The sequence below is a fragment of the Pimephales promelas genome, chromosome 16 (genome assembly GCF_988280905.1).
Source record: "Pimephales promelas chromosome 16, fPimPro1.hap1.1, whole genome shotgun sequence".
NCBI lineage: Eukaryota > Metazoa > Chordata > Actinopteri > Cypriniformes > Leuciscidae > Pimephales > Pimephales promelas.
Window position 1 is genome coordinate 5,028,519 of NC_142784.1, and position 21,269 is coordinate 5,049,787.

The following is a 21,269-nucleotide window of genomic DNA, read 5'->3' on the forward strand; positions in this document are numbered from 1 at the left end:
TTTCGGGAGGGCGCCACACATTCATTGAAGTTCACCTCAAAGACGGAACCCGACCTGGCAGAAACCACTTGAAGTCATTTTACAGATCAAACGCGAAGCTTGGCAGACAAGGCCCAGTGGCCTAATGGATAAGGCATCAGCCTCCGGAGCTGGAGATTGTGGATTCAAGTCCCACCTGGGTCGAATTAATGGGTTACATTTATGATTGCCGTTCGACAAATTCAAGGATGGTTTGTTAAAAGCAAGCCTTTAGCCATGATGACAGCAAGATCTGAATTAGCGTAGAACAGACAAACTTCTGATAGCTGTGTTGGGTTCTTGTGTGCGTCACTCTGTTCTGATCTGTCCTGCCCGTGCATCTGCCCTACCAGAGCAACAAGTATACCTGTGCTCAGCGTTTCTGCCAAAGAGCGGTAATTCAATTAAGAGCGATATAAAATAGTTTGTATCCCACTACGACAGCTACAGGCCTGCAAACACTTCAATTTGGCCGATGCATGTGACGTCAAGTACTATGTGGCTTGCAATAAATGGCAAGATATGAAGTGGCTGATAGAGAAAAGCAGCAACAGCAAACAGAGTCAGAGAATCCTTGAACTCACACTAAAGGTGAGAGGGCTCGTCCGGGATTTGAACCCGGGACCTCTCGCACCCTAAGCGAGAATCATACCCCAGACCAACGAGCCTGACCGATCAGGTCTCGGACTATTTTTTTCCAGAGTGGTTTACAAGTTCTAGTTCTATTATTTTTGTAACGTTTCACCCTTTTCTCTAGTTTTAGGCCTAATAACATCTGGCAAAGGCACTACCGATGAAAACTAACCTTGGGACTAATTTGGGTCCATCTGCATTCATGAATGTTGATTAATGTACACTGTCACTTTTCTAAATAAAGAAATTCTGGGCTGAGTTATAGTACAGATGAACACAAGCAGCAGCAAGGATTTCAAGACCACAACAGTTTTAAGTTCAGCTCAGTGCTGCAACGAAATGAGCCAAATGGCTGCTTGTTCTGAAACTGCTGGGCTCGTCCGGGATTTGAACCCGGGACCTCTCGCACCCAAAGCGAGAATCATACCCCTAGACCAACGAGCCTGATTAATGAACGTTTGGGCTACTTGCACACACTTGTACAGTCACTGAACGCTGGCCTTTAACAGAATGGGCAGGCACTAGTTTTAATATAAAACGTTTGTCGTTAGGGAGCCGTACTCCCTGGCAGGCAGCGATTGTGAGGACGTTCTGTGAAGGAAATAAACACTTGTCACCTGGCTGACTTTTGGCTAAATTGGAGTACAGATGAAGACAAGCAGCCTTAAGGATTTCAAAAGCACAGAAGTTTTGATTTAGGTTCAGTGCTCCAAAGGAGGGAGCCAACAGGCTGCTCCTGCGGAGACTGCTGGCCTCATCCGTGATTTGAACCCTGGACCTCTCGCACCCACAGCGAGAATCATATAGTCAAGTCAAGTCACATTTATTTATATAGCGCTTTTCACAATACAGATTGTATCAAAGCAGCTTCACAGTGATAACATGAAAGTAGCACAACACAGATCAACAACATTGCTAAACACTAAATAACCCCAATTGAGCAAGCTCAAAGCAAGCCAAAAGCAAGGGGACAGTGGCAAGGAACCAAACTCCATCAGATTGGATGGAGAAAAAACCTTGGGAGAACCCAGGCTCAGTCGGGGGCCAGTTCTCCTCTGGCTTACATTCATATTGTTTAAATATAAATATTAAATATAAATATTGTTTATGAATCAAACGGCACCATAACATATCGCAGGCGTTGAGTCGTCTCATCACAGGCGTTGAGTCGTCTCATCACAGGCGTTGGGGCATCCGAAATCCCTGTGAGAGGCTGGACACAAAACTGGACCTGACGAACGCCATTTTTCTCGGGACAAGCGTCCCGAGATAACAGCAGAAAGGCAGATGGGAAATAATTAGCATAGCTGATGTTCATAATGATTTCCGTTATAACTCACAAACTCTCCGTAACCTGAACTCTCCGCAACCCAACCATACGCGCCGACCATACGCGCCGACCCGTTTGTCTAAAAGGCTGTCGAGCCCCACTGGTGCGTTAAGCAGTTTCAGTGGCAAACGGTTCCATATGGCATAACAGAGGACTAGAAGGTAAGCATTATGTGAATGCTTGACTAAAGAGATGCGTCTTTAATCTAGTTTTAAACTGTGTCAGCGAGTCAGAGGCTCGGACCGTATCGGGAAGGCCATTCCAGAGTTTTGGAGCTAAATGCGAGAACGCCCTCCCTCCTTTACTGGACTTCGATATCCTAGGAATGACCAGAAGCCTTGAATTTAGTGATCTTAAGGAACGCGGTGGATTGTAGGGCGAAAGAAGGTCCGTTAAGTACATAGGTGCTAAACCATTTAGGGCTTTATAGGTCAGTAGTAGTATTTTGTAGTTGATGCAGAACTTAATAGGTAACCAGTGTAGAGATGATAAAATCGGTGTTATATGATCATATTTTCTTGACCTAGTAAGAACTCTAGCAGCTGCATTTTGTACTAACTGTAGCTTGTTTATTGAGGATGCAGGACAACCGGCTAATAAAGCATTACAGTAATCTAGTCTCGAGGTCATGAATGCGTGAACTAATTTTTCTGCATCAGAAATAGATAGCATGTTACGTAGCTTAGCAATGTTTCTAAGGTGGAAAAAGGCTGTTCTTGTAACATATGAAATATGATTTTCGAAAGACAAGTTGCGGTCTAGTATAACACCCAGGTCTTTTACTGTAGTGGATAAAGTAACAGGACATCCGTCTATATTAAAGTTGTATTGTGAGAGGTTTTGTGAGTAGTTTTTTGGACCAATAAGTAATACCTCCGTTTTATCTGAATTTAATAGCAGGAAATTACGCGTCATCCAGCATTTTATATCTTTGAGACACTCTGTCATTTTAGATGAGTTAGTGTTTTCATCTGGTCGTGATGAAATATATAATTGAGTGTCGTCAGCGTAACAGTGGAAATTAATTCCATGTTTTCTTATAATATTACCAAGTGGCAGCATATATATTGAGAATAGCAGAGGGCCTAAAACCGATCCTTGCGGTACTCCATAGTCTACTGACGTTATCTTTGATTTTTTCCCATTTAAACAGACAAAATGAGAACGGTCCGATAAGTACGATCTAAGCCAGCTTAATGCCTGTCCCTGGACACCGGTGAAGTTTTGTAGTCGATCCAAGAGTATTATATGATATATAGTGTCGAACGCGGTTTAAGATCAAGTAGGACTAGTATTGAGATACAGCCTTGGTCAGAAGCTAAAAGTAAATCATTTGTAATTTTAACTAGCGCAGTTTCTGTACTATGATGCGGTCTGAATCCTGACTGGAATTTTTCATAGATATCATTTTCTTGCAAAAAAGAGCACAATTGAGCGGACACTACTTTTTCAAGTATTTTGGACATAAATGGAAGATTTGAAATGGGTCTGTAATTTGCCAAGTTATTTGGATCTAATTGCGGTTTCTTAATGAGCGGTTTTATTACTGCCAGCTTGAATATTTTTGGGACATGACCTAAAGTTAAAGACGAGTTAATAATATTGAGGAGAGGCTCTTCCACTGCAGGTAATAGTTCTTTCAGTAGTTTAGTGGGTATTGGATCTAATAAACATGTTGTTGGTTTAGATGCAATGATAAGTTTATATAGCTCCTCCTGTCCTATTGTTGTAAAGCGGTGTACGTTCTAGAGGGTCCATAATTGAAGCTGAATTATAAGACACCATAGCGGATTGTACATTTATAATTTTCGCATTGAAGTAATTCATAAAATCATTACTACTAAACTGTAACGGTATATTTTGCTCTGGTGATGTCTGTTTATTTGTTAGTCTAGCTACGGTGTTAAATAAAAACCTTGGATTATTTTGGTTATTTTCGATTAGTTTGCGGAGATGCTCAGCCCTGGCTGTTTTTAGTGTCTTTTTATAACGTGACATGCTGTCTTTCCACGCGATTCTAAAGACCTCTAAATTAGTTTGTTTCCATTTACGCTCTAAGTTGCGAGTTTCTCTCTTGATAGCATGCGTAGCACTGTTGTACCATGGTGCTTTAATTTTCTCTCAAACCTTTTTTAATCTAATTGGCGCAACAATATCTAATGTACTAGTAAGAATGGTGCTTAAACTGCTAGTCATTTCCTCTAATTCATCTGTTTGTTTGGGTTCACTTTGCAGCTTAGATAGATCAGGTAAGCTATTTGAAAATCCATCTATAGTGGTTGGAAGGATTGTTCTGCCTGGTCTATAACGTGGTGCAACATGACATATTTCATCAGTACGTATTATGCAAGTCACCATGTAATGATCAGTGACATCATCGCTTTGCGGTATAATATCTATATCAGTTGGATCGGTTCCATATGATATAATTAAATCTAGTGTATGATTTAGACGATGAGTGGGACCACTGACGTTTTGTTTGACCCCAAAGGAGTTTAATAAATCTGTAAACGCAGCCCCTAAAGCATCATTTGTATTATCTACGTGTATGTTAAAATCTCCAGCAATTATTGCTTTATCGACATTTACCAATAGATCCGAGAGAAAGTCTGCGAACTCTTTTAGGAATTCAGCATATGGCCCTGGAGGTCTATATACAGTAGCCAGGGCTAGAGATAATATGGATTTCCTTCTTACATCTAAGAGCGTAACATTTAGCACAAGTACTTCAAATGAATTAAACCTGTGACTTGTTTTCTGAGTAATATTAAAAATATCTTTATAGATTGTTGCAACACCGCCGCCACGACCGATCAGACGAGGCTCATGTTTATAACAGTATCCTGGCGGAGTAGATTCGTTTAGACCGAAATACTCATTTGGTTTAAGCCAGGTTTCAGTGAGGCACAGAACATCGAAGTTATTGTCTGTGACCATTTCATTTACAATAACCGCCTTAGGTGTGAGCGATCTAATGTTTAGGAGACCTAGCTTTAGAAATTGTTTTTGTTCACTGATATTTAGATTTTCTGGTTTAATTACAATAAGATTTTTGCTAGATCATACACTAGATTTATTGTTTGGCTTCACTAAACGAGGAATAGACACAGTTTCTATATAATGTTCCACACTATGCTTTTTATTTAAGTTTGGACCGCAAAGGCTGTAATTTGGACTTTGACTCATTAGTCATCTGGTGCGTAGTGTCTTGGAAATGTTGTCCGACAGCACAGCCGCTCCGATTCGGCTGGGATGAAGTCCATCCGTGCTGTACAGCCTCGGTCTTTCCCAAAACAGATGCCAGTTATTTACAAATTGCAGCCTCTGTTCATTACACAATGACATTAACCATTCATTTAATGCAAAAAGTCTACTGAACCTTTCCTGTCCTTGTCTGTACGTGGGAAGCGGTCCAGACACGATGATCGCTGCTTTAGGCGCTGTGCTGCGTACCGTCTCGATCAGGCTCCTATAGTCCTTCTTCAGGACCCTTTGTCTGCCGCAGCCTAATGTCGTTCGCTCCCGCGTGCAGCACAACAGCTCCGACGCGCTCGTCCCCGTTCAGGATCTCGGGAACCTGTGCAGCGACATCAAGAACACGAGCACCAGGAAAGCAGTGAGTGCGCACCTTACCTTTATCCGAATTAGCGCGGACATGGCGGACTATGGATGTGCAGATGATCACGGCGTCATCGCGTTCCGGCTCGCGAAGAGGGGAGAAGCGGTTCCGGGTGGAGATCTCGAAGACCGGGAGGGGCAAAGAGGCAGCTCTGGTCCTGGCTCGTGTCTTCCGCTGTGTGGTCCATGGTCCATGTTGTTTCGGTGCCGGAGTGAATGAAGCCTGAGATGATCGCATCTTCCTCGGCAGAGTAACATACGGCGTAGACGAACTCGGAGTTGATGCTTCAAGCGTTGAGTGCCGATCCAACAGCTCGGCTTGCTTCACCAGCAGACCGCGGATCTGTTTCTCGACGTATTCCAGCTCCTGCTTCACCGTGAAGAGCTCGAATGTGTCCTCACCTGCACTCAAAGGCAATGTTAGACACGCATCTGATATGTTCGCCATTATAACGGATGATCAGTAAATTAGTAGTGATACTACAACTATCACTACTAATTTAGGATTGAAATGTCGGAAATAACCAGGATTCAGTGAAACGGGTGTAAAATGAGATGATCAATAGGCGAGAGGGCACGCGCGGAATGCTAGCGGGCTAAAGGCTAGTAGCCAGGATTAGGAAGGTTGGATATAAGTAGCGATATCAAAGCAATCCAATTGTTTTTTTATAAGGAATACTATCGAGGATAAGTTCACATAATATAAAAATAGAAAGTGCTTGTTTATAAATAAGTGGTAAAGAAGAAAATCAAGGATTAGTGAAGAAATTCTCCGGAGCTACAAACACAAACAACCGATCGCTCGCGCACGCGCACACCTGTTAAATAAATAAATGCGTCTTTAGTCTAGTTTTAAACCGGGAGAGCGAGTCTGAGCAAAGAACAATATCAGGAAGGCTATTCCAGAGCTTCGGAGCTAAATGTGAAAATGCTCTCCCTCCTTTGGTGGATCTGGATATCCTAGGAATGACCAGAAGCCTCGAATTTAGTGATCTTAAACATTAGTTAATGTATTAACTAACATGAACTAACTATGAGCAATACATTTGTTACTTTTTTGTTAATCTGTGTTAACGTTAGTTAATACAAATCCAGCTGTTCATTGTTTGTTCATGTTAGTTCACAGTGCATTAACTAATGTTAACAAGATTTTAATAAAGTATTAGTAAATGTTGGAATTAACATTAACAAGGATTAACAAATGCTGAAGTAGTATTGTTCATTTTTAGTCAATGTTAAATAATGTAGTTAACTAATGAACCTTATTGTAAAGTGTTACCTTAATATTTGTTTGCAACAAAATGTATTGTATAAAGCAATATAGAAATAAAGGTAACTTGGCTCCTATGCATAATCAATATACTGTACATTTCTAAAACAAACAGAAATACAATCACTTTACACTTTTTAGTGGTTAAAAAACGAATGATTGAATGACCAAAATCACCTTATAGTTAACTTACACTGTACAATATTATAAGCAAACAAATACCCCAGAAAACAACACATAACGTTACAACAAACAAACAAATATATGGCAAACAATGAATGAATGAAACTATGAATACATCGTCGTGTTACGTTATAATGAAATAAATATAACTTACCTCAGTTTCTACGGCGTCGTCAAATGTAACGTTATAACGTTATTAAACAAGAAAGAAAAACGTATTGTAACAACTTATTATAATAGCCGCTGAAGATTATCGTTAATACAAATGTACCGGTCAAAAAGAAATATGTATTCACAAGAGTCAAATTGTATTGTTACAGTAGCGATGAGGATTCACTTTTATTATAAAACCCGCTGAGAACATGATTGGTCAATATCTTGGTATGAGACATTCACTGATTGGCCAACGCATCACTGTGGGCCTTAGCGAGAGTCATACATTTCATTGGCCAGTGACGTATTCACAGGCATTTTTCCCATTGGTCAATTTCTCGAAGAATTCTCGAAGCGCTGCAAACAGTGATTGGCTCATTTTTCAATTTCTCGAAGAATTCTTGAAGCGCCGCAAACAGTGATTGGCTCATTTTTGGTAATCACTACCAGAAATAGGGTCGTCTGACAGGTTGCTGTGACATGATTATGTGGTTGTGCCACTTGATGGTTTTTCATCTGGGCATTTCCAACACTGTAATGCTTTTCACTCTGCGGGCAGAAAAGACAGGTGCTCTAGCCTCTGCACAATTTAAACTGAATTCAAAGTCTCAAGGCTCTCGGTCCAAGAACAAACCCAAAGAGCAAAGTCAGCTGGATAGAGGCACCGCTGGGATTCGAACCCAGGATCTCTTGTTTACAAGACAGGCGCTTTGACCAACTAAGCCACGGCGCCTTGATGCTATGATTTGTTATCTTGGGACACTGTCCTTCAACAACAGCTCAGGGATGGTTTGCAAGTGGAAGCAATTGCAAAGGAAGCCTCAGTTTCACCGTTTGTGGTCAGTTCTCAGAAAAGCAAAGAATTGCAAGGGTTCAAGGCCTTGCGAAACAGAAGGGCACAGTCAAAGGCACCGCTGGGATTCGAACCCAGGATCTCCTGTTTACTAGACAGGCGCTTTAACCAACTAAGCCACAGCGCCTGCCTGTGCACAAAAAGATGCAAATCGTGGACCAGGCCTTGGACAGCATAAACTATGGGGTGGCCAGCCAGCCTCTGTGATTATTGGCCAACCATGTTCAGCAGGACTCCTAGAACCCACAACAAACATGTATATGGAGCTCCATGCACAAGAGCTGCAAAGACCATCTAAGCAGTGGGAAGAGAAAGGAAGTCTGGCACCACTCTGTGGTGACTGCCAGTCCTTGTGTGCAAGAGCCAAGAGGTTTTGGTAAGCAAATGTAGTAGTAAACAAAACAGACAACATTTTGAAGTGGAAGCAATTGCAAAGGTAGCCTCAGTTTCACCGTTTGTGGTCAGTTCTCAGAAAAGCAAAGAATTGCGAGGGTTCAAGGCCTTGCGAAACAGAAGGGCACAGTCAAAGGCACCGCTGGGATTCGAACCCAGGATCTCCTGTTTACTAGACAGGTGCTTTAACCAACTAAGCCACAGCGCCTGCCTGTGCACAAAAAAGATGTAAACTGTGGACCAGGCCTTGGACAGCATAAACTATGGGGTATCTGTGATTATTGGCCAACCATGTTCAGCAGGACTCCTAGAACCCACAACAAACATGTTTATGGAGCTCCATGCACAAGAGCTGCAAAGACCATCTAAGCAGCCGGAAGAGAAAGGAAGTCTGGCACCACTCTGTGGTGACTGCCAGTCCTTGTGTGCAAGAGCCAAGAGATTTTGGTAAGCAAATGTAGTAGTAAACAAAACAGACAACATTTTGAAGCCTTTCAACTACATTGACATTATTTGAAATGAACACGTTGAGAACAAGAGGCCTCAAAAGCTTTCTGTTAACTGAGGGCAACACTGTACAGTATGGGGTTGACAAAACGGCTAAAGGGACTCGAACCCACAACCTTTGAATGTCCTCATTTTGCAATCTAGAAGTCCAATGCACTATCCAATTGCGCCAGAGAACCCACATGACTCTGTGGTTGGGCCACTTGATGGATTTTCATCTGGGCATTTCCAACACTGTAATGCTTTTCACTCTGCGGGCAGAAAAGACGGGTGCTCTAGCCTCTGCACAATTTAAACTGGATTCAAAGTCTCAAGGATCTCTGTCCAAGAACAATCCCAAAGAGCAAAGTCAGCTGGATAGAGGCACCGTTGGGATTCGAACCCAGGATCTCCTAATTACAAGACAGGCGCTTTGACCAGCTAAGCCACGGCGCCTTGATACTAAGATCTGTTATCTTGGGACACTGTCCTTCAACAACAGCTCAGGGATGGTTTGCAAGTGGAAGCAATTGCAAAGGAAGCCTCAGTTTCACAGTTTGTGGTCAGTTCTCAGAAAAGCAAAGAATTGCGAGGGTTCAAGGCCTTGCAAACAGAAGGGCATAGTTAAAGGCACCGCTGGGATTCGAACCCAGGATCTCCTGTTTACGAGACAGGCGCTTTAATCAACTAAGCCACAGCGCCTGCCTGTGCACAAAAAAGATGCAAATCGTGGACCAGGCCTTGGACAGCATAAACTAGTTTGTTGACAACTGCGTGGGGGGTGGCCAGCCAGCCTCTGTGATTATTGGCCAACCATGTTCAGCTGGACTCCTAGAACCCACATCAAACATGTTTATTGAGCTCCATTCACAAGAGCTGCAAAGACCATCTAAGCAGCGGGAAGAGAAAGGAAGTCTGGCACCACTCTGTGGTGACTGCCAGTCCTTGTGTGCAAGAGCCAAGAGGTTTTGGTAAGCAAATGTAGTAGTAAACAAAACAGACAACATTTTGAAGCCTTTCAACTACATTGACATTGTTTGAAATGAACACGTTGAGAACAAGAGGCCTCAAAAGCTTTCTGTTAACTGAGGGCAACACTGTACAGTATGGGGTTGACAAAACGGCTAAAGGTACGATTCTGGAGGGACTCGAACCCACAACCTTTGAATGTCCTCTTTTTGCAATCTAGAAGTCCAATGCACTATCCACTGCGCCACAGAGCCCACATGATTATGAGGTTGGGCCACTTGATGGTTTTTCATCTGGGCATTTCCAACACTGTAATGCTTTTCACTCTGCGGGCAGAAAAGACAGGTGCTCTAGCCTCTGCACAATTTAAACTGGATTCAAAGTCTCAAGGCTCTCTGTCCAAGAACAATCCCAAAGAGCAAAGTCAGCTGGATAGAGGCACCGCTGGGATTCGAACCCAGGATCTCCTGTTTACAAGACAGGCGCTTTGACCAACTAAGCCACGGCGCCTTGATGCTATGATTTGTTATCTTGGGACACTGTCCTTCAACAACAGCTCAGGGATGGTTTGCAAGTGGAAGCAATTGCAAAGGAAGCCTCAGTTTCACCGTTTGTGGTCAGTTCTCAGAAAAGCGAAGAATTGCAAGGGTTCAAGGCCTTGCGAAACAGAAGGGCACAGTCAAAGGCACCGCTGGGATTCGAACCCAGGATCTCCTGTTTACTAGACAGGCGCTTTAACCAACTAAGCCACAGCGCCTGCCTGTGCACAAAAAAGATGCAAATCGTGGACCAGGCCTTGGACAGCATAAACTAGTTTGTTGACAACTGCGTGGGGGGTGGCCAGCCAGCCTCTGTGATTATTGGCCAACCATGTTCAGCTGGACTCCTAGAACCCACATCAAACATGTTTATGGAGCTCCATTCACAAGAACTGCAAAGACCATCTAAGCAGCGGGAAGAGAAAGGAAGTCTGGCACCACTCTGTGGTGACTGCCAGTCCTTGTGTGCAAGAGCCAAGAGGTTTTGGTAAGCAAATGTAGTAGTAAACAAAACAGACAACATTTTGAAGCCTTTCAACTACATTGTCATTATTTGAAATGAACACGTTGAGAACAAGAGGCCTCAAAAGCTTTCTGTTAACTGAGGGCAACACTGTACAGTATGGGGTTGACAAAACGGCTAAAGGTACGACTCTGGTGGGACTCGAACCCACAACCTTTGAATGTCCTCATTTTGCAATCTAGAAGTCCAACGCGCTATCCATTGCGCCACAGAGCCCACATGATTATGTGGTTGGGCCACTTGATGGTTTTTCATCTGAGCATTTCCAACACTGTAATGCTTTTTACTCTGCGGGCAGAAAAGACAGGTGCTCTAGCCTCTGCACAATTTAAACTGGATTCAAAGTCTCAAGGCTCTCTGTCCAAGAACAATCCCAAAGAGCAAAGTCAGCTGGATAGAGGCACCGTTGGGATTCGAACCCAGGACCTCCTGTTTACAAGACAGGCGCGTTGACCAACTAAGCCACGGCACCTTGATGCTATGATTTGTTATCTTGGGACACTGTCCTTCAACAACAGCTCAGGGATGGTTTGCAAGTGGAAGCAATTGCAAAGGAAGCCTCAGTTTCACAGTTTGTGGTCAGTTCTCAGAAAAGCAAAGAATTGCGAGGGTTCAAGGCCTTGCGAAACAGAAGGGCACAGTCAAAGGCACCGCTGGGATTCGAACCCAGGATCTCCTGTTTACTAGACAGGCGCTTTAACCAACTAAGCCACAGCACCTGCCTGTGCACAAAAAGATGCAAATCGTGGACTAGGCCTTGGACAGCATAAACTATGGGGTGGCCAGCCAGCCTCTGTGATTATTGGCCAACCATGTTCAGCAGGACTCCTAGAACCCACAACAAACATGTTTATGGAGCTCCATGCACAAGAGCTGCAAAGACCATCTAAGCAGCGGGAAGAGAAAGGAAGTCTGGCACCACTCTGTGGTGACTGCCAGTCCTTGTGTGCAAGAGCCAAGAGATTTTGGTAAGCAAATGTAGTAGTAAACAAAACAGACAACATTTTGAAGCCTTTCAACTACATTGACATTATTTGAAATGAACACGTTGAGAACAAGAGGCCTCAAAAGCTTTCTGTTAACTGAGGGCAACACTGTACAGTATGGGGTTGACAAAACAGCTAAAGGGACTCGAACCCACAACCTTTGAATGTCCTCATTTTGCAATCTAGAAGTCCAATGCGCTATCCATTGCACCACAGAGCCCACATGATTATGTGGTTGGGCCACTTGATGGTTTTTCATCTGTGCATTTCCAACACTGTAATGCTTTTCACTCTGCGGGCAGAAAAGACAGGTGCTCTAGCCTCTGCACAATTTAAACTGGATTCAAAGTCTCAAGGCTCTCTGTCCAAGAACAATCCCAAAGAGCAAAGTCAGCTGGATAGAGGCACCGCTGGGATTCGAACCCAGGATCTCCTGTTTACAAGACAGGCGCTTTGACCAACTAAGCCACGGCGCCTTGATGCTATGACTTGTTATCTTGGAAAACTGTCCTTCAACAACAGCTCAGGGATGGTTTGCAAGTGGAAGCAATTGCAAAGGTAGCCTCAGTTTCACCGTTTGTGGTCAGTTCTCAGAAAAGCAAAGAATTGCGAGGGTTCAAGGTCAAGGTCAGGTCTGCTGTCTATTAGCGTCACGTCGCCTCTAAATGGTTTAGCTCCAGTCTATTTAACAGATCTTCTATCGCCCTACAATCCATCGCGCTCTTTAATAAAAGAACCTTATTGTAAAGTGTTACCAATATTCCACATATTCATATTCTGCAGTAAAACAGCTCTGACTAGACCATAGTGTCAATACAGCTCATGTCAGTTCAATAACAGTGTAAAGTGCACATATTCATGCTATTCATGGTGCTCAAACATGTACATGTCAGTATCTCTTTTAGTTTGCCATATATAATGGCTATTTATTATGTATTTATTTGATGTTTGCTTGTAGAGATAGTATGCAGTCACACCATTTTTAAAAGAGTTAAAATAGTTTCGAATAAAATGTTTGCTTTTGCAAGAAATATGTGAAGTTTTGCATGTAATGTGTGTTTTTTATGTGTTTATTTTATAGAATGGAGCCTAAATTCAGGAGGAAACCTGAAGGGAGTCTTAATATGTCTAAGGGTGAAGGAAGAGAACAAAAAGAAACCCTGGTCTCGGGCTCTCTCCCCAGATAAGGTTTTGGAAACTGCAAGGCGAGCTGTAGTGCACCAAGGTGAAGACCCAAGCAGAAAATCATACATTCTTGGCCAACATACGATGCAGTTTGGGGTCTTCAGAGGTCAGACCTTTAAGTGGGTTGCCGAAAATGCTCTGGGTTATGCTGGGTATCTGGTGGCAAGCATGAGGAGGGAAACGAGTGAAGTGAAAGACTCAAAAAACAACTATGCTAATAAAGCAGCCTTTGCCGAATACATTGGGCTTTTCCCAGAGGGTCGTGAGGCCATCCGTATTAAGGAAGGAAATATGGATTCCACAGGCTCCCGGCAGAAGTCTTCGAGTGCCCCACAATCCTTATCCACAGGCTCCCGGCAGAAGTCTTCCATGTTATGCAGGTAAAGAGGACCCAACAGCGAGGTAACAGAAACAGAGTCTTTAATGAAACGTGAACCCAGGATAGACACAGTGAGGCAGACTGATCTTCTTATTAATTAACAATGAGGAAATAAACTGCCCGCTCTAAAAAGTCTTTAGGCAGTCGAGAGGAATCTCTGGGTTACGGCAACAGACTGCAGGTCTCACCAGGAAGACGTGGAGAGAGTGGGTACCAGTTCAGATGTAGCCTCAGGAGAACTGGACAGGGTAGATATCAGAGGATTAACAGGTAGCACTAACCAGACGGACACCAACAGGACAGGACAGGACGACGGTGAAACAACCGAGACAGAGGTTAGCTTCCAACATTAGATGCTCAAAAGAGAATCTGACAAAGAACGCAGCAGTAGCAGGGAGAGAAATAGAGAGCTAATCAGGGGAGAAAGGGAACAGGTGGAAAGAGGGAGAACGAGGTAGTCAGAGGAGATGAGGAACAGCTGGAAGAGCGGAGAAAGAGAAAGTAACCTAATATGACCAGCAGAGGGAGACAGAGTAAAGAGAGAGAACCAGACACAACACGACAGGACATGACAGTACCCCCCCCCTCAACGAGCGCCTCTTGGCGCTTCTGAGGAGGAGACCCGGCGGCTACGGAGGAAATCATCGATCAGTGAACGGTCCAGCAAGTCCCGGGAGGGAACCCAACTCCTCTCCTCCGGTCCGTACCCCTCCCAATCTACCAGAAACTGATGCCCACGACCCCGCGGACGCATGTCCAGAATCTTGCGGACCCTGTAGATGGGAGCGCCTTCGACCCGAATGGGGGGGAGGGGGAACGAATGGGGGCGCGGATGACGGGTTTAACACAAGAGACATGGAAGACCGGGTGGACCCGACGAAGGTAACGAAGGAGAACAAGTCGTACCGCGACAGGACCAACGATCTGAGCAATACGGAACGGACCAATGAACCGCGGAGTCAGTTTACGAGAAGTTGTCTTAAGGGGAAGGTTAAGAGTGGACAGCCAGACCCTTTGACCGCGACAATATCTGGGGCTCTTGGTTCTACGTTTATTAGCGGCTCTCACAGTCTGAGCCCTATAACGGCAAAGAGCAGACCTAACTCTCCTCCAAGTGCGCTCACAACGCTGGACAAAAGCCTGAGCAGAGGGAACATTGGAATCGGCGAGCTGAGACGAGAACAGAGGAGGTTGGTACCCGAGGCTACTCTGAAAAGGAGATAAACCGGTAGCTGACGAGGGAAGCGAATTGTGAGCGTATTCTGCCCAGGGGAGCTGCTCTGACCAAGATGCAGGGTTACGAAAAGAAAGGCTTCGCAGGATGCGACCAACAGTCTGATTGGACCGTTCGGCTTGACCGTTAGATTGGGGGTGGAAGCCGGACGAGAGACTGACGGAAGCCCCAATCAAACGACAAAACTCCCTCCAGAATTGAGACGTGAACTGCGGACCCCTGTCCGAGACGATGTCTGTAGGGAGACCGTGGATCCTAAACACATTCTCGACGATTATTTGTGCCGTCTCCTTAGCGGAAGGAAGCTTAGCGAGAGGAATAAAATGAGCCGCCTTAGAGAAGCGATCGATAACTGTCAGAATAACGGTTTTACCCGCCGATGCTGGCAGACCAGTGACAAAATCTAAGGCGATGTGCGACCACGGTCGAGAAGGAATAGGAAGCGGTCTGAGAAGACCGGCAGGCGGGGAATTCCCGGACTTAGTCTGTGCGCAAACAGAACAAGCAGCCACGAAACGGCGTGTGTCACGTTCCCGAGTGGGCCACCAAAAGCGCTGACGGATGGAAGCCAGCGTACCCCGAACGCCGGGGTGACCCGCTAATTTGGCAGAGTGAGCCCACTGAAGAACGGCCAGACGAGTGGGAACGGGAACGAAAAGAAGACCCCTCGGACAGGCGCGCGGAGCGGGAGTGTGAGAGAGTGCTCGCTTTACCTGCCTCTCAATTCCCCAGATAGTCGCCCCGACGACACGCCCCTTAGGAAGAATCCCTTCAGGGTCAATGGGAACCTCTGGTGAATCAAAGAGACGAGACAAAGCGTCCGGTTTAGTATTCTTCGAACCCGGACGATAGGAAATTACAAACTCGAAACGAGCGAAAAACAAAGCCCAACGAGCCTGGCGTGCATTAAGTCGTTTAGCCGAACGAATGTACTCAAGATTCCTATGGTCAGTCCAAACGACAAAAGGAATGGTCGCCCCCTCCAGCCACTGTCTCCACTCGCCTAGGGCTAAGCGAATGGCGAGTAGCTCGCGGTTACCTACATCATAGTTACGCTCCGACGGCGACAAACGATGAGAAAAAAAGGCGCACGGATGGACCTTGTTGTCAGCGAGTGAGCGCTGGGAAAGAATGGCACCCACGCCCACCTAAGACGCGTCCACCTCGACTATGAACTGTTTAGAGATGTCAGGTGTAATAAGAATCGGAGCGGACGTAAAACGATTCTTGAGAAGATCAAAAGCCCCCTGGGCGGAATCGGACCACCTAAAACACGTCTTGACCGAAGTAAGGGCTGTGAGGGGAGCAGCCACTTGACTGAAACTACGGATAAACCGGCGATAGAAATTTGCGAAGCCGAGAAAGCGCTGTAGTTCGACGCGTGACTTAGGAACAGGCCAATTGACAACAGCTTGGACCTTGGCGGGATCCATCTCAATGCCCTCAGCGGAGATAACGGACCCGAAAAAGGTGACGGAGGGAGCATGAAAAGTACACTTCTCAGCCTTCACGTAAAGGCAATTCTCTAAGAGGCGCTGAAGAACGCGGCGAACGTGCTGAACATGAATCTGAAGTGACGGCGAAAAAATCAGGATATCGTCAAGATAAACGAAGACAAAGACATTCAGCATGTCCCTCAGGACATCATTAATCAATGCCTGAAAGACAGCTGGAGCGTTTACGAGACCGAAAGGAAGGACCCGGTATTCGAAGTGCCCTAACGGAGTGTTAAACGCCGTCTTCCACTCGTCCCCCTCCCTAATACGCACGAGATGGTAAGCGTTGCGAAGGTCTAACTTAGTAAAAACCTTGGCTCCCTGCAGGATCTCGAAGGCTGAGGACATCAAAGGGAGTGGATAACGATTCTTAATAGTAATGTCATTCAGCCCTCGATAATCAATGCAGGGGCGTAGGGACCCGTCCTTCTTTTGGACAAAAAAAACCCAGCTCCAGCGGGAGAGGAAGAGGGAACAATAGTACCGGCATCGAGCGCTACAGATAAATAATCCTCGAGAGCCTTGCGCTCAGGTACCGAGAGCGAGTAGAGCCTTCCCCGGGGAGGGGTGGTCCCCGGACGAAGATCAATACAACAATCATACGAACGGTGAGGAGGGAGAGAAGTAGCCCGGGACCGACTGAACACAGCGTGCAGATCGTGATACTCCTCCGGCACCCCCGTCAAATCACCAGGCTCCTCCTGAGAAGAAGAGACAGAGGAAACAGGGGGAATAGCAGACATTAAACACTTCACATGACAAGAAACATTCCAAGAAAGGATAGTATTCGTGGACCAATTAATAGAAGGGTTATGACAAACTAGCCAGGGATGGCCCAATACAATGGGAGAAAAAGGTGACTGAAAAATTAAAAAAGAAATGGTCTCGCTATGATTACCAGAGACAGTGAGGGTTAAAGGTAGCGTCTCACGCCGAATCCCGGGGAGAGAACTACCGTCCAAAGCGAACAAGGCCGTGGAATCCTCTAATTCCTTAAGCGGAATGTCGTGCGCCCGAGCCCAGCTCTCGTCCATAAAACAGCCCTCCGCCCCAGAGTCTAATAAGGCACTGCAGGTGGCCGATGAACCGGACCAGCGGAGATGAACCGAAAAGGTAGTGCATGACCTTGAAGGAGAGACCAGAGTAGTTGCGCTCACCAGTAGCCCTCCTCTTACTGATGAGCTCTGGCTTTTACTGGGCATGACGAAACAACATGAGCCGCTGCCCCGCAGTAAAGACAGAGGCGGTTGACGATTCTTCGCTCCCTCTCCTTAGCCGAGATACGAATGCCTCCCAGCTGCATGGGCTCAGAGCTCGAGCTGGCGGAGGGCGATGGTAACGGTGTAGAAGGAGGAGCGTGGAAAGCGGCGAACTCCCTTCCTCGGACTCGGCGACGAAGGTCGAACCGTCGCTCGATACGGATGGCGAGCTCAATCAGGGAATCCACCCTGGAGGGAATCTCCCGAGAAAGAATCTCATCCTTCACCTCCGCGCGAAGACCCTCCAGAAACCGGGCGAGTAACGCTGGCTCGTTACAGTCACAGGAGGCAGCAAGAGTACGGAACTCAATGGAGTAGTCGGTTATGGAGCGATTACCTTGACTTAGGGAAGACAAGACCCGGGAAGCCTCCTCCCCAAAAACAGAACGGTCAAAGACCCGAATCATCTCGTCCTTAAAGTCCTGATACTGGTTAGTGCACTCAGCCTCCGCCTCCCAGACTGCCGTCCCCCACTCGCGAGCCCGTCCCGTAAGGAGCGATATCACGTAGGCAATACGGGCTCTGTTTCTGGAGTAGGTGTTGGGCTGGAGAGAAAACACTACATCACACTGAGTGAGAAATGGACGGCATTCAGTGGGCTCACCAGCATAAAACGGTGGGTTATTGACTCTGGGTTCAGAAACTTCAGACGCCCCGGAGAAAGTCGGTGGATCAAGGCGGAGCTGATGAACCTGCCTGGAAAGATCAGAGACTTGGGCGGCCAGGGTCTCAACGGCATGTCGGGCGGCGGACAGTTCCTCCTCGTGTCTGCCTAACATCGCTCCCTGGATCTCGACGGCAGACTGGAGGTGATCCGGACTCGCTGGGTCCATTGTGGTCAGATTCTTCTGTTATGCAGGTAAAGAGGACCCAACAGCGAGGTAACAGAAACAGAGTCTTTAATGAAACGTGAACCCAGGATAGACACAGTGAGGCAGACTGATCTTCTTATTAATTAACAATGAGGAAATAAACTGCCCGCAGAGCGGGCGCCGCAACGAAACTCAAGTCACTGATGAACCTTTAAAAAGTCTTTAGGCAGTCGAGAGGAATCTCTGGGTTACGGCAACAGACTGCAGGTCTCACCAGGAAGACGTGGAGAGAGTGGGTACCAGTTCAGATGTAGCCTCAGGAGAACTGGACAGGGTAGATATCAGAGGATTAACAGGTAGCACTAACCAGACGGACACCAACAGGACAGGACAGGACAGGACGACGGTGAAACAACCGAGACAGAGGTTAGCTTCCAACATTAGATGCTCAAAAGAGAATCTGACAAAGAACGCAGCAGTAGCAGGGAGAGAAATAGAGAGCTAATCAGGGGAGAAAGGGAACAGGTGGAAAGAGGGAGAACGAGGTAGTCAGAGGAGATGAGGAACAGCTGGAAGAGCGGAGAAAGAGAAAGTAACCTAATATGACCAGCAGAGGGAGACAGAGTAAAGAGAGAGAACCAGACACAACACGACAGGACATGACATTCCAGGCCTCCACAGTCCTTATCCACAGGCTCCCAGCAGAAGTCTTCCAGTGCCCCACGGTCCATACCTTCAGTGTCATCTGTCCGCACCCTTTTGATTGGCAGATCTCAAAATCCACAAAGCATTGACAAAGCCGTCAAAAAAATGTTAACATCACCTCTACCCCAACCAGGTAAGCAGTCTTTAGAAATTTGTTTTTTCCCTTAATCTGTCAGTGTATAGAGTGTTTATTAGTGTAAAGTTCATAGTGCATTAAAATTTGCATAGTTTTACAAAACATAGTAATGTTTTTCCAAAGAAGTGACTTATGCAAGCTTGCCTTTTTTTGGTTTAAAAAATATAGTGGACAGTACAATTGTGAAATATTTTTTATAAAATTTAAAATAACTGTTTCTATCAATATGCATTTATTTAAATTTCTTAATTAAAGTTATTACTAGTACAAATTGAAGTGCAGCAAAATGATGTACTATGTGTAATTGGTCGTATCTTTATTCTTCAGCTTTAATTGGAAGATCTACAAAGAGATCTGAAACAACTGTACCAGTGCCTGTAGAATCTACAAGTGTGGCCTCTTTTGCATCATCTGAGCAGGGTGACCGTGAGCTGGTTGAACAGGCAGACTTGCTGGAATCGCAAGTGTCCCGTAAGTCCCTGAACATCTGAAAGATATATATATATATTATTTGTTTTATCTTGTAAAGTCACGTATTAAAAATTTTTGGGGTTTTTTTTCTGTTCATTTTGCCAAGGTAAACAAATGTGCCTCCCACTGGGCTGGACTCACACGTTGCCACATGCAGATCAGCTGTGGATATCAAAGGCTTTGTTTAAGTTTTCATCCCACAACCAACCTGAAATGGACTTCACCAGAGTCGACAGGATGTGGTGGTACCCTCCACAACCGCACTTTGCAGTTACTGGAGTACCAGGGACAGAGCGCTACTTTGGCCATGCCTTCTTTCTTTGGATGCCAAGAAAGCTGTGGAGAGTTCGACTAACATGTCCACATCCTGAATGTGTTAACGTGTAGCTCACGTCAGCAGGACTGCACCAGAAGATCCGACAGGTAGTCGATGTTAAAACGTCCTACTTCATGGCGTCTGAGTACCTGTCTTGTAGGAAATGCAAGAGGAAAGTGATCTGCTGGAGCTTTGACATCATATCCCAGCTGGACATCAGTCATAGGCTACACTTTCCCTGCATTCTTACCTCAAAGTTGGCATGTGACATGGCAGTGGTCCGCCTTCTGCGTCAGAGAGGTCTGGGAAACAGCAGCAGCCAAGTGCAGAAGAAGCTTGAGGAGCAGCACTCTGAGATCTGGCTGCAGAAGGTTGTCCAGTTTCTGACAGATTGCCAGAGTTTCCGCAAGGGGATCACCGCAGGTCTTGTTATGCCCGTGTCTTTCGAACACCCACCTGCAATGCTCCCTGTACCCAAGCACCGGTGGCTGATGCAAGTGTATGCTCAGGATGTCCTTTAAAGACTGGATGAGGTCAAAGCCAGTATAACATCGCTGTTTGGACGTGTGCTGAAAATGGATTCCACCAAGAAGGTTGCACGCAAGCTTGCTGGTCACAGTGCTGGAACAGCCACCTGGGTCACAAATGTCGGAAACGAACATGGTCAGGTCATCATGTCTGTTCTTACAGCAAGTGAAGGCTTTGGATTGGCACAGATGGTTGCTGGCATCATTAAAAGGTACAGGGATGCTGCAGCGCCTCCACCTGTACTGCTGTATGTCGACAGAGACTGCTGTGGGGCTACTCACCTCAAAACGATGTTTGCGGAATGGAAGGACCTGGAAATCAGACTCGACATCTGGCATTTCATGAGACGGATTTCTGTGGGGTGCACAACAGATTCACATCAGCTGTATGCAACTTTCATGGCTCACCTCAGCCGCTGTATTTTCTCCTGGGACCAGGAGGACATGGGCCGGCTTTTAGCGGCAAAGCGTGCAGAGTTGGAAGGACAGCTCATGCAACCTTCAGATGCTGATGTTTTGCGTCGCCTCAGCAAGAGTGAACTGGCCCTTCACTGCAAAAGAACCACACGTGGCACAAGGGAGACTGTGGATCTCATCACCCAGCTGGTCCAGTCCTTTGAAGGGGAGAGGGGACGTGACACTTTGGGTGTGCCTCTCATCAATTCCGCTCGAATGGCTGAGATATTAAAGTCACAGAGGAAACACGTGGCCTGCATTCAAGATCCCCCTGGTGTACAGCTCTATGTGCAGACAGGAACCCTGAAAAAGGGAGGGCACACTCTGCCAACGTTTAGG

At 45.9% G+C, this 21,269-nt stretch overlaps 1 protein-coding gene and 13 non-coding genes across 14 annotated transcripts in view; 2 read left to right on the top strand and 12 right to left on the bottom strand.

Moving 5' to 3' along the window:
• LOC148971945 (uncharacterized) overlaps window positions 1–20,468 on the top strand; it is a 443,851-nt gene extending 423,383 nt beyond the window's left edge. Inside the window, exon 2 of the mRNA XM_089121621.1 lies at window positions 20,029–20,468. Within this exon, the coding sequence (XP_088977747.1) occupies window positions 20,029–20,468 (440 nt within the window). The remainder of the gene's footprint in view (window positions 1–20,028) is intronic.
• Window positions 111–183, top strand: trnar-ccg (transfer RNA arginine (anticodon CCG)). The gene has a single exon. It is a non-coding gene; the product is annotated as a tRNA-Arg (tRNA).
• On the bottom strand, window positions 1,024–1,095 carry trnap-ugg (transfer RNA proline (anticodon UGG)). The gene has a single exon. It is a non-coding gene; the product is annotated as a tRNA-Pro (tRNA).
• trnat-ugu (transfer RNA threonine (anticodon UGU)) lies at window positions 7,865–7,938 on the bottom strand. Its single transcript has one exon. It is a non-coding gene; the product is annotated as a tRNA-Thr (tRNA).
• trnat-agu (transfer RNA threonine (anticodon AGU)) lies at window positions 8,112–8,185 on the bottom strand. The gene has a single exon. It is a non-coding gene; the product is annotated as a tRNA-Thr (tRNA).
• On the bottom strand, window positions 8,586–8,659 carry trnat-agu (transfer RNA threonine (anticodon AGU)). The gene has a single exon. It is a non-coding gene; the product is annotated as a tRNA-Thr (tRNA).
• On the bottom strand, window positions 9,320–9,393 carry trnat-ugu (transfer RNA threonine (anticodon UGU)). Its single transcript has one exon. It is a non-coding gene; the product is annotated as a tRNA-Thr (tRNA).
• Window positions 9,566–9,639, bottom strand: trnat-agu (transfer RNA threonine (anticodon AGU)). The gene has a single exon. It is a non-coding gene; the product is annotated as a tRNA-Thr (tRNA).
• Window positions 10,343–10,416, bottom strand: trnat-ugu (transfer RNA threonine (anticodon UGU)). The gene has a single exon. It is a non-coding gene; the product is annotated as a tRNA-Thr (tRNA).
• trnat-agu (transfer RNA threonine (anticodon AGU)) lies at window positions 10,590–10,663 on the bottom strand. The gene has a single exon. It is a non-coding gene; the product is annotated as a tRNA-Thr (tRNA).
• trnar-ucu (transfer RNA arginine (anticodon UCU)) lies at window positions 11,095–11,184 on the bottom strand. Its single transcript is given in 2 exon segments — window positions 11,095–11,130; window positions 11,148–11,184. It is a non-coding gene; the product is annotated as a tRNA-Arg (tRNA).
• Window positions 11,367–11,440, bottom strand: trnat-ugu (transfer RNA threonine (anticodon UGU)). Its single transcript has one exon. It is a non-coding gene; the product is annotated as a tRNA-Thr (tRNA).
• On the bottom strand, window positions 11,614–11,687 carry trnat-agu (transfer RNA threonine (anticodon AGU)). Its single transcript has one exon. It is a non-coding gene; the product is annotated as a tRNA-Thr (tRNA).
• On the bottom strand, window positions 12,357–12,430 carry trnat-ugu (transfer RNA threonine (anticodon UGU)). The gene has a single exon. It is a non-coding gene; the product is annotated as a tRNA-Thr (tRNA).
• Window positions 20,469–21,269: the final 801 nt, after the last annotated feature.